The sequence below is a fragment of the Cynara cardunculus genome (genome assembly GCF_001531365.2).
Source record: "Cynara cardunculus var. scolymus isolate 2C chromosome LG 2, CcrdV1, whole genome shotgun sequence".
Classification (NCBI taxonomy): domain Eukaryota; kingdom Viridiplantae; phylum Streptophyta; class Magnoliopsida; order Asterales; family Asteraceae; genus Cynara; species Cynara cardunculus.
The window spans coordinates 60306604-60320415 of NC_037529.1; the positions used below are offsets into that span (position 1 = coordinate 60306604).

Below are 13812 nucleotides of genomic sequence, written 5' to 3' on the forward strand. Positions count from 1 at the left end.
ATTCGGCAAGTTTAAGATTGATAAAACTGGACGCTTTGTGGGCACTCTGTGGGCACAATATATAAGAATTCACTTTCGAGAGATTGAAGTTTTTATAGAAGTCCCATGAGTTTCTGACCAAACTGTTCCTACAATTTTCTTAAGGAAAACTTACACCCATACCCATCTTTTAATTTTAAAGGTTTATTTCGTATTTTAAAGCTTTGCACCAACAAAACTCAACTTTTATTCTCAAACCGAAACATGCTCAAGAAGTTCATGAAACTCTCTGATTCTCAGTAAGTCCAGTCCCTGTGGAAACGATCTTGGTACTATACCACTCTATTACTTGAAGCGATCATAGCGTCGGCATGCACTTGCACCTCCGCTGTGGGAACTTTGTGCCCACTGTGTGAACACTTACGATTCCCACCACATCAGGTATCCAATCCACCTTTCTTATACACTTTATTTTCTTCAAATCTTTCAACTCTTCACCAATGTAGGATATCTCAAACTCAATCACAATTCACCAACACCTCAATACACTATTCTCATGATGCCACCTCAAACACTCGTGGTTCTTCTCTTTATATATATATATATATATATATATATACATACATACATATAGATTTGTTAAGTGTAAATTACAAACGTCTGGAATACAAGATTACCATCATGGTTTGTAAAAATATTTGGTTTTGGTCTCTTTTTTTAACGGTCGTTAAAAAATTCTGTCAAATGAGAGGCATTTTCATCATTTTATCGATTTTTTTTATCTTTTACCTAATCAAAATCGATTTCGTGATTTTGGTCTATGTGGTTTTTGATTGGATAAAGGACAAAAGAAAAACGACAAAATAACGAAAGGTGTTATTTTCGGTAAACCACAAGGACCAGATTTGTAGCTTACTCTTCTTTTAAAATGTAATCACATCTAACTTAAAACAATTTTATTAAAAATGATGTAAATCATATAGTTTTAAAATTTATACATAAATTATAATAACTTGTAACCTTACGTTTTACAATACTCTTATTAATAAATAATATCTGATGTTTAATAAGTTGTTAAGAGTATTTACAAAAAAAAAATGTGAAATAAATAAATGAGTAAACTCATTTGGCCCTTACGATGTTTCGACTTTCTTTGTTTTGATCCTATAATTCATTCAATACAAATTTGTCATCCCATTTTTCGATTTGTTTGGTTTTCATCCCTGCTACTAACGATTGTTAAAAAGAATCCATTAAGTTAAGGGTATTTTAGACTTTTTCCTTATTTTTCTTATTCTCATCCTCTTTCGTTACATCCAAGATAACTGAGAACCGAAAAAATCATGCCATCCTTCTTGTACAGACAAACCCATCCATCGATGTAACATTAGATTTGAAAACCAAAAGATGGGTTGCACGCGCTTAAAAATCGGATCTTGTAGACACCCACCTAAAATCATATTTGAAAAGAGCATTAAAATCGGTGTTTTTTGTGTGTGTGAAGTTGCCAAAAAAAGGGGGTCTCACCATGAAAGTAAAGCGATACCAATCATTCCCCGTAAATTTCTATGCACCATTGATAAAATGTAGGAATTGCCAAATGTTTCAAAAATTTCTCCTATAAAAGCACATCGTCTACGCTTTCATTATCGTCAAGCTTTCCTTCTTCCCCATTTTCTTTGTCGCTTTCATCAGTCCCTTCTTCTCTCACCTATATACAGTATTATATAGGGAGAGAAAATAAATCAACAATTAAAATTTAGATCATTCTCGAGTGATTTCATTCTAATTGTAAAAATACAATATGGGTACTTGTGCTAGTGTTCCCAAGGCCATGAGAAATGAGGATAGGTCAACCTCAAAACGAGTCGTGCTTAAGAAGAAACTCACTCGTCAAATGTCTAAAAGGTGGACATTCCGTCAAGTATCTACAAAAATAACCACCATTGAGGTAACCACCCCTGAGGTGTCTAAGGAGCCGACCACTCTTGAGGTGATCACGCCTGAGGTATCTGATGAGGAGACTGCTCTCAATGTACCTGAAGAAGTGACCACGCCTGAGGTATCTGATGAGCAGACTACTCTCAAGGTACCCGACGAAGTGACCACCATCAAGACACCTGATGAGGTTACCACCCTTGAGGTGCCTCAAGAGACCACCATCACGGTGGTTGAATCAAAGGAAGAAGGTGATGATGTGAAAAAGGCAGAAAAAGAAAAAGTTGAAGAGGAAACAAAAGAGGATGAGAATGTTGTCGATGAGACTCAATCTCCCATAGACATAATCAACGAGGTACACAAATATTTTGTATACTTTTTAATATTCTACAAAAGGGGTATCACACCATCTACCATACCGTTACAGTTTAACATTTTATTTATTATGTCTCCAAATTGTTTCAAAATCCAAAAAAAATACAACTTTCTAACAATAGTTTGATACATTTTCTTCCAGATAGAAAAGAACCTCAAAAGATTTGTCACATAACTACATAATAGGCTTCTTTTAAGATTAATTAAATTTTATTTTACTTATTTGTATAATAAACTTATTGATTTCACATGTACAATTCTTATTTCATAATTATTATTCATATAAAGAACAAATTACAGGCAGAGGAACTTAAAGTCGATCTAAGGGAAACAGAAGATATTGAACAAAAGGAAGAAAAGGTTGAAGTCTCTCTTATCCATACAGAGGAGGCTGAAGTCGCTTTTATCCATACAGAGGAGGTTAATCAGAATGAAGACAACGAGCCTAAGGTTGCCCAAACCGAACCACAAGAAGTTGAATCAAAAGAAGAAAAATCTGAAGTTTCCTCTGAACAAAGTGAGGAGGTTGAACCTAAAACCGACTCTTTTGAAACCAATGAGGCTAACCCAAAGGAAGAAGAGTCTATGGTTGCCATTATCGAAACCGAAGAGGCTAATGTACTTGAGGAGGCCAAACCAGAATCAGAAGAGCTTCAAGTTTCCTCTGCTCAGATAGAAGAGGCTGAACCTAAGGAAGTTTCCAGTGCTAAAGAAGAGGAGTCATCTGCTTAGTTTCGATATCTTCCTGTTTTCCATCGATGAATAAGGGAATATCAAAAATAGACAACTAAATTCAGTTTATCATTTCACCCTCAAATTCACCAATACAATATCTCAAGCCTTTAATATCGTATAAGGTGATTCTAAATGAACTCCCCTCTTTATGTCATTTGAACATCTCCTTACAAACTTTCTCTCACATAGATCAACATCAAATGTCCCTATTGATATTTCGAACCTCTTATTTGACCTAACAAAAGGGGTGTGTATCAGTGGTCTTGCTGAATTAACCCCCTTCAAGATCAAATCAAGTCTTGAAAATGTGAAACGGAAGGATTTGATTCAACATGTGTTTGTGAATGTTCAAGAAAGGGGTTTATAACATACATGTGTTAAATTAGTCTCCAACAGAGTCTTTAGTGGGGCAATGAAAGTTACAACATATATTGAAATAGACAGGTTCGAGTGTAGTTTATGTGAAACTCTAACACGTCCCCTCCAATGAAGTTAGACGAGCATAAATGTAACAAGTATCAAAGAGGTAGACCTTGGTTAAAAAATTTAAAAAAAAAAAAATTGATACAGGTACCAAATCATCGGGGTTTTTTCAAGAAATTTATTAAATTAAAAAAATTAAACACATCGAAGATAAAGTAATTTAAAAAAATGATGAAAAATTATAGAGTTTTAAAAAAGTGTACATTTATACGTAAGCTATAAATAAGTTTTAAAAATAGTAATATTATATATATATACACGTGTCAATATGAGTACCTAATTAAAAATAATAATAATATCGATTTTTTATATAATTTGTTTAATTAAAATAACTAATTGTATTTTAGACAATTAGTTTTTTTTTTTTTTTTTAATTTTAGATAAATCTTTGGGTTTCCAAAATATGTAAAGGTTATTATGAGCTTTCAAAAAATTTCAAGTTTCATTTTTTATTGTTTATAAAAAAAGTAAAATATGATTACAAAGGTCAAAAATACCAGAATGTCACATGGTTAAATCTAAAGAGGAATAAAAATCTTTTTGTGGCCACGGAGGTTCAAATGCGGTGACTCTTGTCCATCTGCAAAGCAGGTGGTCGTCCTAAAATTAGTCCGCTCGCATAGCGGGTTGGATATTCAGGTAAAAAAAGTAAAATGAAATAACTACAAAAATTGAAAGTAAGATGTAAAACCTAAATGATTTATAATATAATAGTTTTTATATTATTTTTTTAATATGAAAACAACAAATAAAATGTGATACAAAGACTAAAATAACATTTGGTTTAACTGAGTTAATTGATTTATTTTAATGATATTAGTAAGAGGGATCATGCTCATGACAAACTGAATGTTACAGGGACTAAGTCTATAATAAACATAGTGCAGGGACTCTAATCATAAAAAACGTTAAAATGAAGGGAAATTTACATAAATAATCATTCTATAAAATGATTTTCACTTTTTAGACATTTTACAAAGCTCTTTCTTGAAATAGCCAAAATTTATAAAAAAAAAACTTTATGTATAAAAATGATCTTTACATAAAGTTTATTTTCAAGGAAAAAAAAGAAAAAATAAATAAAAATGGAACTTTACAAAAAAAAGGGACTTTATATGCAAAAATTTTCTTTGCGTAAAGTCCTTTTTTTTGAGTAAACTCCTTTTTAACTTATTTTTACCCGGAAATAAACTTTACAAGAAGTTTTTTTCTGCGTAAAGTTTTCTGTGTGAACTCATTTTTTAACTTATTTTTCCTTTTTTTGACCTGAAAATAAACTTTATGCAGATAATCATTTTTTTTACGTAAAATGTCTTTTGTAAACTTTGGCTATTTGAGGAAATGAGTTTCTAAGATGTCTAAAAAATGAAAGTCATTTTGTAAAATGACGATTTGCATCAAATTCCCAAAAACACACGACCAAATCCATAATTTACTCTATCATTTATACGTATATATATATATGTGTGTGTGTGTGTGTATGTATATACACACAATTACACATCACAAAGGTGTCATACCCCGACCCTTACCGGTGCGACACCACCCAGTCCCTCCAGCTTAACTCCCCTACCCCTTCTTCTCCCTCCATCATGGATGAAGACATACACGCAAAAATCCCACTAACCCCCCCTCCCCTCCTAAGTACAAGACCAAGCACATCGGTGAAGCTCGATTGCATATTTCTTTAACTCGAACTCGTTTGAAGCTCGAACCAATCTCAAACTCAAGCTCGAACCTCCTAATGTCCGTTGTATTTTTCCGTCAAGTCCAATTAACGAGGGGTATTTTAGTCATTTAATTCTTTTAACCATTTAACATTAATTTTTGTAATTAACCTTTTTAATTAGGGGCGAAAATGTAAACTTGGAGAGCAAAAGATAAATAAAACTCATCTTTGTCTCCTTCATTCCTCCCTTCTGTCGAACCATTCTCCTCCTTTCCGACAAAACCCCATTTGCCAATGAAAACCCCTTTCCTTCCATCTTTCTCAACAACATTGGTGAACTCCATCCCTTTTTCCTGCACCACCATGGTCTATGTCCCCCGGCCCCCATGGTGACCGTCTTCCCCTTTCACTTCTCCATCCATCACTAAAAACAAACAGAGGGGTTGGAGCTATAACCACCATAATTGTTGTACTTGAATGTTTTGGGTCACCGTGTAAAAATCAATGAGTTTGCAGAAGTGATGGATCACTGGAGAAACTATAGTGAAGATCTCATGTTCGGGACAATGGACAAACTGTATGCATATATATATATATATATATATATTATTAAATATAATAAATAAAGAAAAACACAAAACATAAAAAGACAAAAAGGTAAAAAGTTCAACGTTAAAATGGTTAAAATACCCTTCATTTAATTGGATTTAACGAAATATTTTAACAAACGTTAGGAAGATGGACCAAAACCATTGTAAAATAATAAATATGAGACTAAATCTGAGTTTTTAAAGTTTAAGGACTATATCTGTTAAACTTTATAAACATTAGGGATCAAAAGTGAAGTTTACTCCTTTTTAAAAGAAGACAAAGGAGAAATAGAGGGAAAAGAAAATGGAAGATATAATCAATTTTGGTCGCCACACACTCCAATTAAATACTTTAAAATAAGTCAAAAACAACTACACACAGAGAGGCTCCACCTCCACCTACAGTCTCCCTCTCAAATGGCAATGCCCAAGCAGGTGGAGCACGGCGGCGAATGGGAAAGCCATTCAAGGTTATACGAGGCCTACAACGAGCTGCACGGACTAGCACAGGAGTTCGAGACGCCCTTCGATGCACCGGCGGTGCTAGTGGTCGGACATCAAACCGACGGTAAGAGCGCCCTTGTGGAAGCCCTAATGGGATTCCAATTCAACCACGTTGGCGGTGGGACAAAGACTCGTCGTCCTATTACTCTCCACATGAAGTTCAATCCTGAATGTGATTCTCCTCTCTGTCACCTTATATCTGACTCTGATTCTTGTGTTCCTGAGGAGAAATCACTCCAAGAAGTTCAGGTAAATACCGAATCCGTTTTGTATGGACGTAGTAGCATTTCCTTAATATCTTCTTTTGATGTTTCTTATGTTACCCGAACTGAACGTGTTGTTCGTAAGTGTGTTTCCTTGTTTGATTTAATTTGAGAGGGAGATCCGTGGTAACTTATTATCAAGAGTGAAAAATCTGGAGGAAGCGATTGTTATTTATCCATTTCTGAAGTAGTATATAATTGAAAACTGATCACTGAATTTTCATGTCCTTTTCAGTTGCATTAATCAAATTACCTTACATAAATCACGTTGTGATGATTGATAATCTCTCCGTTGAATTCTTCTTCAATTGTTCTCTTGTTACAAGTTGGCTATTTAAGTTGGTTAATTTGATTAAAATTAGACGAAATGAAGCTATTGATTAGCATGTGATGGGTAAATTGAGGCACCCAACTGAAAATAACCAAGAAGAATTCGCTGATGACCTTATCTACTTTGCCAAGAAATAACATGTGCTTGTATGAAGAAACATTCCTTGTTATATTTTGATACCCAAATCTAGCACATGTCTCTGTATCACAAGTTTAATCTCATTTAAATGCCTAGCAAGCAAAGAAACTAGTATGCATTCAGTTGAATATTCTTGTTTGAAAAATGGACTTGATTCATGCTTAATAATGTTTTTCAGCATTTACAAGAACACCAAATTCTCCATTTACATGTCAAAATGCATTGATAAATTCATTACTGCATGTTAGCATCTATAGATACAAGAGATCGGACAATGCAACTGATACCTGTTATGCTTGACATTGTGACTTTTTCTTGACATTATATAGGAATACATCGAAGCTGAAAACATGAGACTGGAGCGTGAAACCTATCAATTTTCTTCCAAAGAGATAATTGTTAGAGTGGAATACAAATACTGTCCAAATCTTACCATTATAGACACTCCTGGGCTCATTGCTCCTGCTCCTGGACGGAAAAATCGAGCTTTACAGGTTGTTTATTCATAATGAAATAATATACGTATGAGATTTAGTACCTTCTCATTTGCCTTTAAAGATTGAATTGTTGACAGTCAAATATCTTGAAACGTAATTGGCAGGCTCAATCTCGTGCTGTTGAGTCCCTAGTGCGTGCAAAGATGCAGCATAAGGAGTTCATTGTACTATGCCTTGAAGACTGCAATGATTGGAGCAATGCGACTACTCGAAGGGTAGTAATGCAAGTATGTTCTTCTGTAGTACCAGATTCTGCAATTTACTCTAAATCTCAACATTTTATTTGAGCAAGTTGGTATGGATGGAACATGAGAAACATTGTATTTTTCTCTATACTTCAAGTGTTCCAAAATAAGGCGCACCTTTCTAAACTTATCAAGTGCACAAAACACTTTATGCTTGTAAGTACCACCATATGGTGGTGGAAGTAAAGATGTTAGAATGGTAATGGAAGTTTGAGAGTTCTCATATCATTCTCAGTTCTATATTCTGAAATCATCGTCTTTGTTTCAGTTGAATGGGATTGGGAGTCGATGTGAACCACACAAGCTAATTTGAACTTGAAAACTACATTATATTATTTTTGCTTTATATTTCAAAAGGGATGTCATCAGTTTGTTGCAAAGGCTAAGGGTTTCCATGATTCACTTGCAGATTGATCCTGAACTTTCCAGGACTGTTGTTGTCTCAACCAAGCTTGATACAAAAATACCTCAGTTTGCACGTGCTTCAGATGTCGAAGTTTTCCTTTCTCCACCAGCATCTGTACTTGACGGCTTCATGCTTGGTGATTCGCCCTTTTTCACATCTGTACCTTCTGGACGAGTTGGTTTAGGACATGAATCAGTTTACAGATCCAATGATGAGTTTAAACAGGTATTACTTTAGATGCATGCTCATAATTTATCATGTATCTTCTTATCAAGGTGGCATTCATGAACGCATGCACAATTACATACTGTAAGTAACATCAAGATGAATGTCATGGATTGCCTGATCTGTTCAGTTTGACATTGACGTACACTCTTAAGGATTTATTTAATCAGATAGTTTGGGTCATAGCAATGGGCATATGGACAACATATATCTTTGCCTTTTGACCAATTGTAAAGGTGAACTGTGAAGTAGTGAGAAATGGACAATTAAGTGTACCCATATTCTCCATTATTCTAGGCTATTTCTCTAAGAGAGATGGAAGATGTGACATCTTTAGAGGAGAAGCTTGGTCGGTCACTATCAAATCAAGAAAGAAGCAGAATAGGAGTGAGCAGCCTTAAGTTATTCTTGGAAGAATTGCTGCAGAAAAGGTACAGGGTCGTTATTATAGGCTAGAACCAGTTTCATCTACTTTATCTTCGTAATTGAAAGTTTGAGCTCTATGTTGTTCTAGGTATATGGATAGCGTTCCCTTGATCATTCCTCTTCTTGAGAAGGAGCATCGTAGTACAACACGAATGCTAAATGACATAAATCAGGAACTCAGGTTTGCAGTTTTGGCCTTTTTAGCTATTTGGGAATTATATGCTGAGAAAACCGAGGTTTATAGTGTAGCAAAGAGGTGCTTCTAGCCTGTCTTACAAGTCTATGTCTTCCTCTGGATTGTAATCTGTGTTTCATATATATATATATATATATAGGGGAGCGATCAAATGCGAACCACTTAATTTGTACAAACCGTGCAAACCACATTTAACCAATCATAATTTTTCATTTTGTTCATTTTTTTGTAATTATGAGAGGTTGATTAATCATTTTTATTGTGGAGGGTGTTAATCATAGATATTATCATTTTCATTATTTTAATTTTAAAGAAATACATGAAACAGTTTCATTAATTTTAGAAAAATACATGAAACAGTTTCATTAAGTATTATATGAAACAATTTCACAACCATATATGAAACAACTTCATCAAAAAAAGTATTATATGAAACAATTTCACAAGATTAAACAATTTCATGAAAAAATTTCATAAGATTAAACAATGAAATCGACAGATGAAGGTGGTTTGCATGGTTTACACAAATGAGGGCGGTTTTCATTTTATCACTCATCTATATATATATATATATATATATAGAGACTTGGGATCATGTGAGACCAGCCTGTTTTCGTGAGACCCGTGAGACCAGCATTTTACACTTGAAACTTCACAGCAAAATGCTGTGAAGGTGACTTTTTAAAACCTTCACAATGTTTTTGCTGTGAAGGTTCGACTTTTTTTAAACCTTCACAGTGTTTTTGCTGTGAAGTTTACGTGTAAAAATGTGGTCTCACGGGTCTCACGAAAACAGGCTGGTCTCACGTGAACCCAACCCTATATATATATATATATATATATATATATAGGGGCAGGTTCAAACGAGAAGCTCAACATTTTGCGAGAAGGTGAGAAATTTCAATATCATATATGATTACGCGCATGATACACATGCTTAATCATATATGATTAAACACATGTTGCATTGACAACCCGTAGACGCTTAGTCATGTATGATTAAGCACACTAAAAGGAGTGTAGTCATATTCATATATGACATTGAAACTTCTCGCCTTCTTGCAAAATGTTTAACTTCTCGCATGATCCTTTCTCTCCTTCTCCCTCTCTCTCTCTCTCTCTATATATATATATATATATTATTATTATTATTACCTAACGATCTACTTCCTTGCTTTCGCCATTTTTCTAGCACTTTAGATGAAGTCAAACTAAAGGAGAAAGGAAGAGTTTTTCATGATCTTTTCGTGACTAAGGTTTAATCACTAGGAACTTCTTACTTTTCTTAAATGTTCCAGATATCAGGTCATTTTTCTTTCTCTCCTTAATGTTTGATCTTTAAACTTAATCCATTTCCCAGTTATCACTGCTATTGAAAGGAACAGTTGTTGCACCTCCAGATAAATTTGGTAAATAATCTTGATCTTGCTAAACTTTCCAACAATTTATCTCCTTAATCCATAAACATTCTAAATAGCGTTTTTAGACTTTCAGTTTACATCCTACTTCTTTGCTCTGTTTTTTCCAATGGTTGTAGGGGAAACACTACAAGATGAGAGGGTTAATGGAGGGGCATTAATCGGTATTGACGGCTCTCAGTTCCCACTCAAGCTAATACCTGTAAGCTTTGAAAATCTATTTTCCATATCTTTTTTTACCATAACTAGTCAATGTGGCTGATCATCTTGTGTTGACCCAGTTTGATCCTTTAAGTTGCTTGTTAAAAATTTATTGATTTGATCTTTGTATTTCAAATTGATTGATTATGAAAGATAAAGCATGATTGATCATTGTCTTGAAAGTTATAAGGAAGCAATTCCAGTCAACAAATAACTTCCCTGTTCGTATTTCACAGCACTTCTTACTAGGACTTGCATGACATATGACACTCTGTTCCCATATGGCCAGAATGCAGGTATGCGTCTATATGGAGGTGCTCAATATCATCGTGCCATGGCTGAATTTCGGTTTGTTGTTGGAGGGATCAAATGCCCTCCAATTACACGAGAAGAAATTGTAAATGCATGTGGCGTGGAAGATATTCATGATGGAACAAACTACTCTAGGTCCCTCCCATTCATTTTCTACCTTCATAAACCGTTCATGTCATCCATTAGCTTACAATTCCAATATTTCTGCAATTCCTTTCTTCCGTCTTTTGAAACTCTAGGACTGCATGTGTCATTGCTGTTGCGAAAGCTCGTGATACATTTGAGCCTTTTCTTCATCAGGTACTGGTTCCTGTGTTGTCCTCATTAGATCTTTATGTTTTACCAAGTTTCTCTTTATGGGTACAGTTGGGCAGTCGGCTTCTCCACATTCTGAAGAGATTACTTCCCATCTCCGTGTATCTTCTTCAGGTAGGGGCTCTGTTGATTATGTTATGATACTTGTTATTCTTATGCACTTAAAGATCTTCTAGAGGTTGACACATTTATAATTCTTCCTTCCAAACATAAGTCACATTCTACCCCTTAAATGATTGCAACAGAAAGAGGGTGAATTCCTAAGCGGCCATGAAGTTTTCCTGAGGCGTGTGTCTTCTGCCTTCAACAACTTCGCTGAATCGACCGAAAGATCGTGCCATGAAAAGTAAAGAAACCACGGAAATTAGTTCATCTTCTTCAATTCATGGCCGCCTTTAATTTCTTGCAACTCATTTACAGATGTATGGAGGATTTATTAAGCACCACCCGTTATGTGACCTGGTCCCTTCACAATAAGGTTGTCGTAGAGAGAAACGCCCGACCCCATTTCAACTTGTTGCTTCCTTCTTATCTTCTCAAGTTTTAATATTTTCGCAGAACCGAGCTGGACTACGCCAATTCTTGGATTCTTTTGGTGGAGCAGAACAGCCTGTTAATGGTGGTAATAATATATCCCTATAGTTCTAATAGTCTTCATTCGGTTTAGCAGCCATAGATGAGCAGAGTATTAAGGCCCAATCTCTATTTTTCATTTTTACATTTTCAATTTGTGGGTCTTGCTCAACAGTATGAGAAGAAATAGAGTTACGGTAGTGGGTCCCATTTAGTTGAAACAGTCGCACTATATCTTTTGGTAGAGGGCGAGGTCTGCGTACATCCGTTCCCCCACCTCACCCTCGGCAACGGGTGGAGGGACCCTACCTCTGGATGGGATATATCGGGCTCGTTTGGTTTTTTTGTCCCCTTTAGTAGTAATAGATATGATGATAAACGAAGACATACAGGATCCACAAATGAAGAATGGTAAAAACGAACAAAACAAAACTCTAGGACAGATGTAGTACCTTACGGTTTGGTCTCAGGTACGGACTCAAGCACAAGTGTGCAGACGACAGAAACAAGATTGGCTGATCTTTTAGATAGCACACTCTGGAACAGGAGACTTGCCCCCTCATCTGAGCGTATTGTTTATGCATTGGTACAACAAATATTTCATGGCATCAGAGAATATTTCTTGGCGTCTGCCGAATTAAAGGTAACTGTTTACATGTTATATTGCTCTTCTTATTATACTCCAATGGAAGCATTAACATTCATTTATAACCAAACCGAACAATTTCTCATAATCATGAGTGTTTCTTTGCAGTTCAATTGCTTTTTCTTAATGCCGGTTGTTGACAAATTGCCTGCGCTCCTTCGAGAGGATCTAGAATCTGCATTCGAGGATGATTTAGATAATGTTTTTGACATTACTAATCTGCGACATTCACTGGGGCAGCAGAAGCGAGAAACTGAAATTGAGATGAAACGGGTATCTATAAAAATCATGAATATATATATATATATATATATATAGAGAGAGAGAGAGAGAGAGAGAGAAAGAGAGAGGGAGGATCAAACGAGAATGCTAACTATTTAAGAGAATACGGAAACGGCCATATCACATGCAAAATCACATGTGATTTTACATTAGCAGTCAAACAAAGGTGCGCGGGCGACTTTGGCCGCATTTTCAAGTCGCGGGGCAAAGGCGCATGAATCACATGTGATTTTGTATGTGATGTTAGTGTAAAATTACATGTGATTCGACCGTGTTCTTATTCTCTTAAATAGGTACTGTTCTTGTTTGAACCCGACTCTCTCTCTCCATACCTATATATATATATATATAATCTTTATTTATCAGGTTTGAAGATAATTGATTGAATGTTGGCATATTTGCAGATACAGAGGCTGAAAGACAAGTTTAGAAAGATCCATGAGCAACTTAGTTTGCATCAAGTCATGCCAGGACCATGACTTGTTGTTCATCATTTGAGCTCCCAAATTCTGGTAAAATCCCTCATATTTTCTTTTGCTTCAAGTATCTGTGTATAAACTTAGAAGAGTAGCATGAAGGATCTGATCTGATGCATACTTGAATATTCATTTGAAAAATGAGTTTGTTGTTACATTTTTCACAAGCCATCCAATCATAAGGTCATTGGTCAAACCTTGGTTTTAAAAAGCGCGATGCGGTTCGAGACGGTAAGGGTCCCGGAAGCCGATGCGTGATGTTGATGCGCTCGCATCACGCACGTGATGCACCCGGTATTCAAAAAATATTTATAAATTAATTCCACATATCAATTTCTACCTTAAAAGTACTTACCTATCAAAATACTTTATTTATAACATAAAGTAGTTCAAAAAATGGCATTAGAATCTTAAAAAGTTCGTGAATCGGAATAACAGAACACACAAACTACTACCATGAAGAACACAAGTAAACGTCTAATAGTCCCCAATCCCTAAACTAATACTCCCCAAGATCAGCATCATCAAACCAAACCCCAACACGGGTTCATCTCCCTCATTGATTGATATGCGAGTGCGACTTCTGCTT

At 35.3% G+C, this 13812-nt stretch overlaps 1 protein-coding gene across 2 annotated transcripts; it reads left to right on the forward strand.

Annotated features, from left to right (window-relative positions):
• Window positions 1-6158: 6158 nt before the first annotated feature.
• LOC112506741 (dynamin-like protein ARC5) lies at window positions 6159-13380 on the forward strand. 2 transcript variants are annotated; one of them, XM_025110984.1, is made up of 18 exons: window positions 6159-6522; window positions 7335-7499; window positions 7607-7729; window positions 8157-8378; window positions 8676-8809; window positions 8893-8985; window positions 10193-10256; window positions 10361-10409; window positions 10538-10620; window positions 10909-11066; window positions 11171-11231; window positions 11298-11360; window positions 11492-11592; window positions 11667-11727; window positions 11805-11868; window positions 12290-12462; window positions 12574-12738; window positions 13152-13380. In XM_025110984.1, the coding sequence occupies exons 1-18, from the start codon at window positions 6187-6189 to the stop codon at window positions 13224-13226; spliced, it is 2190 nt and encodes a 729-aa protein (XP_024966752.1). In that variant the 5' UTR covers window positions 6159-6186; the 3' UTR covers window positions 13227-13380. The 2 variants fall into 2 exon arrangements, with proteins under 2 accessions (XP_024966752.1, XP_024966754.1); XM_025110986.1 differs by having other exon boundaries at window positions 11667-11724.
• The last annotated feature ends 432 nt before the right edge of the window (window positions 13381-13812 follow it).

Bases quoted from the DNA above. Each gene is read 5' to 3' on its own strand.
- LOC112506741 (XM_025110984.1), top strand. From the start codon at position 6,187: ATGGCAATGCCCAAGCAGGTGGAGCACGGCGGCGAATGGGAAAGCCAT. The intron at 11,361-11,491 runs GTAGGGGCTCTG...TGATTGCAACAG, and splicing joins TCTCCGTGTATCTTCTTCAG to AAAGAGGGTGAATTCCTAAG. The intron at 12,739-13,151 runs GTATCTATAAAA...GCATATTTGCAG, and splicing joins CTGAAATTGAGATGAAACGG to ATACAGAGGCTGAAAGACAA.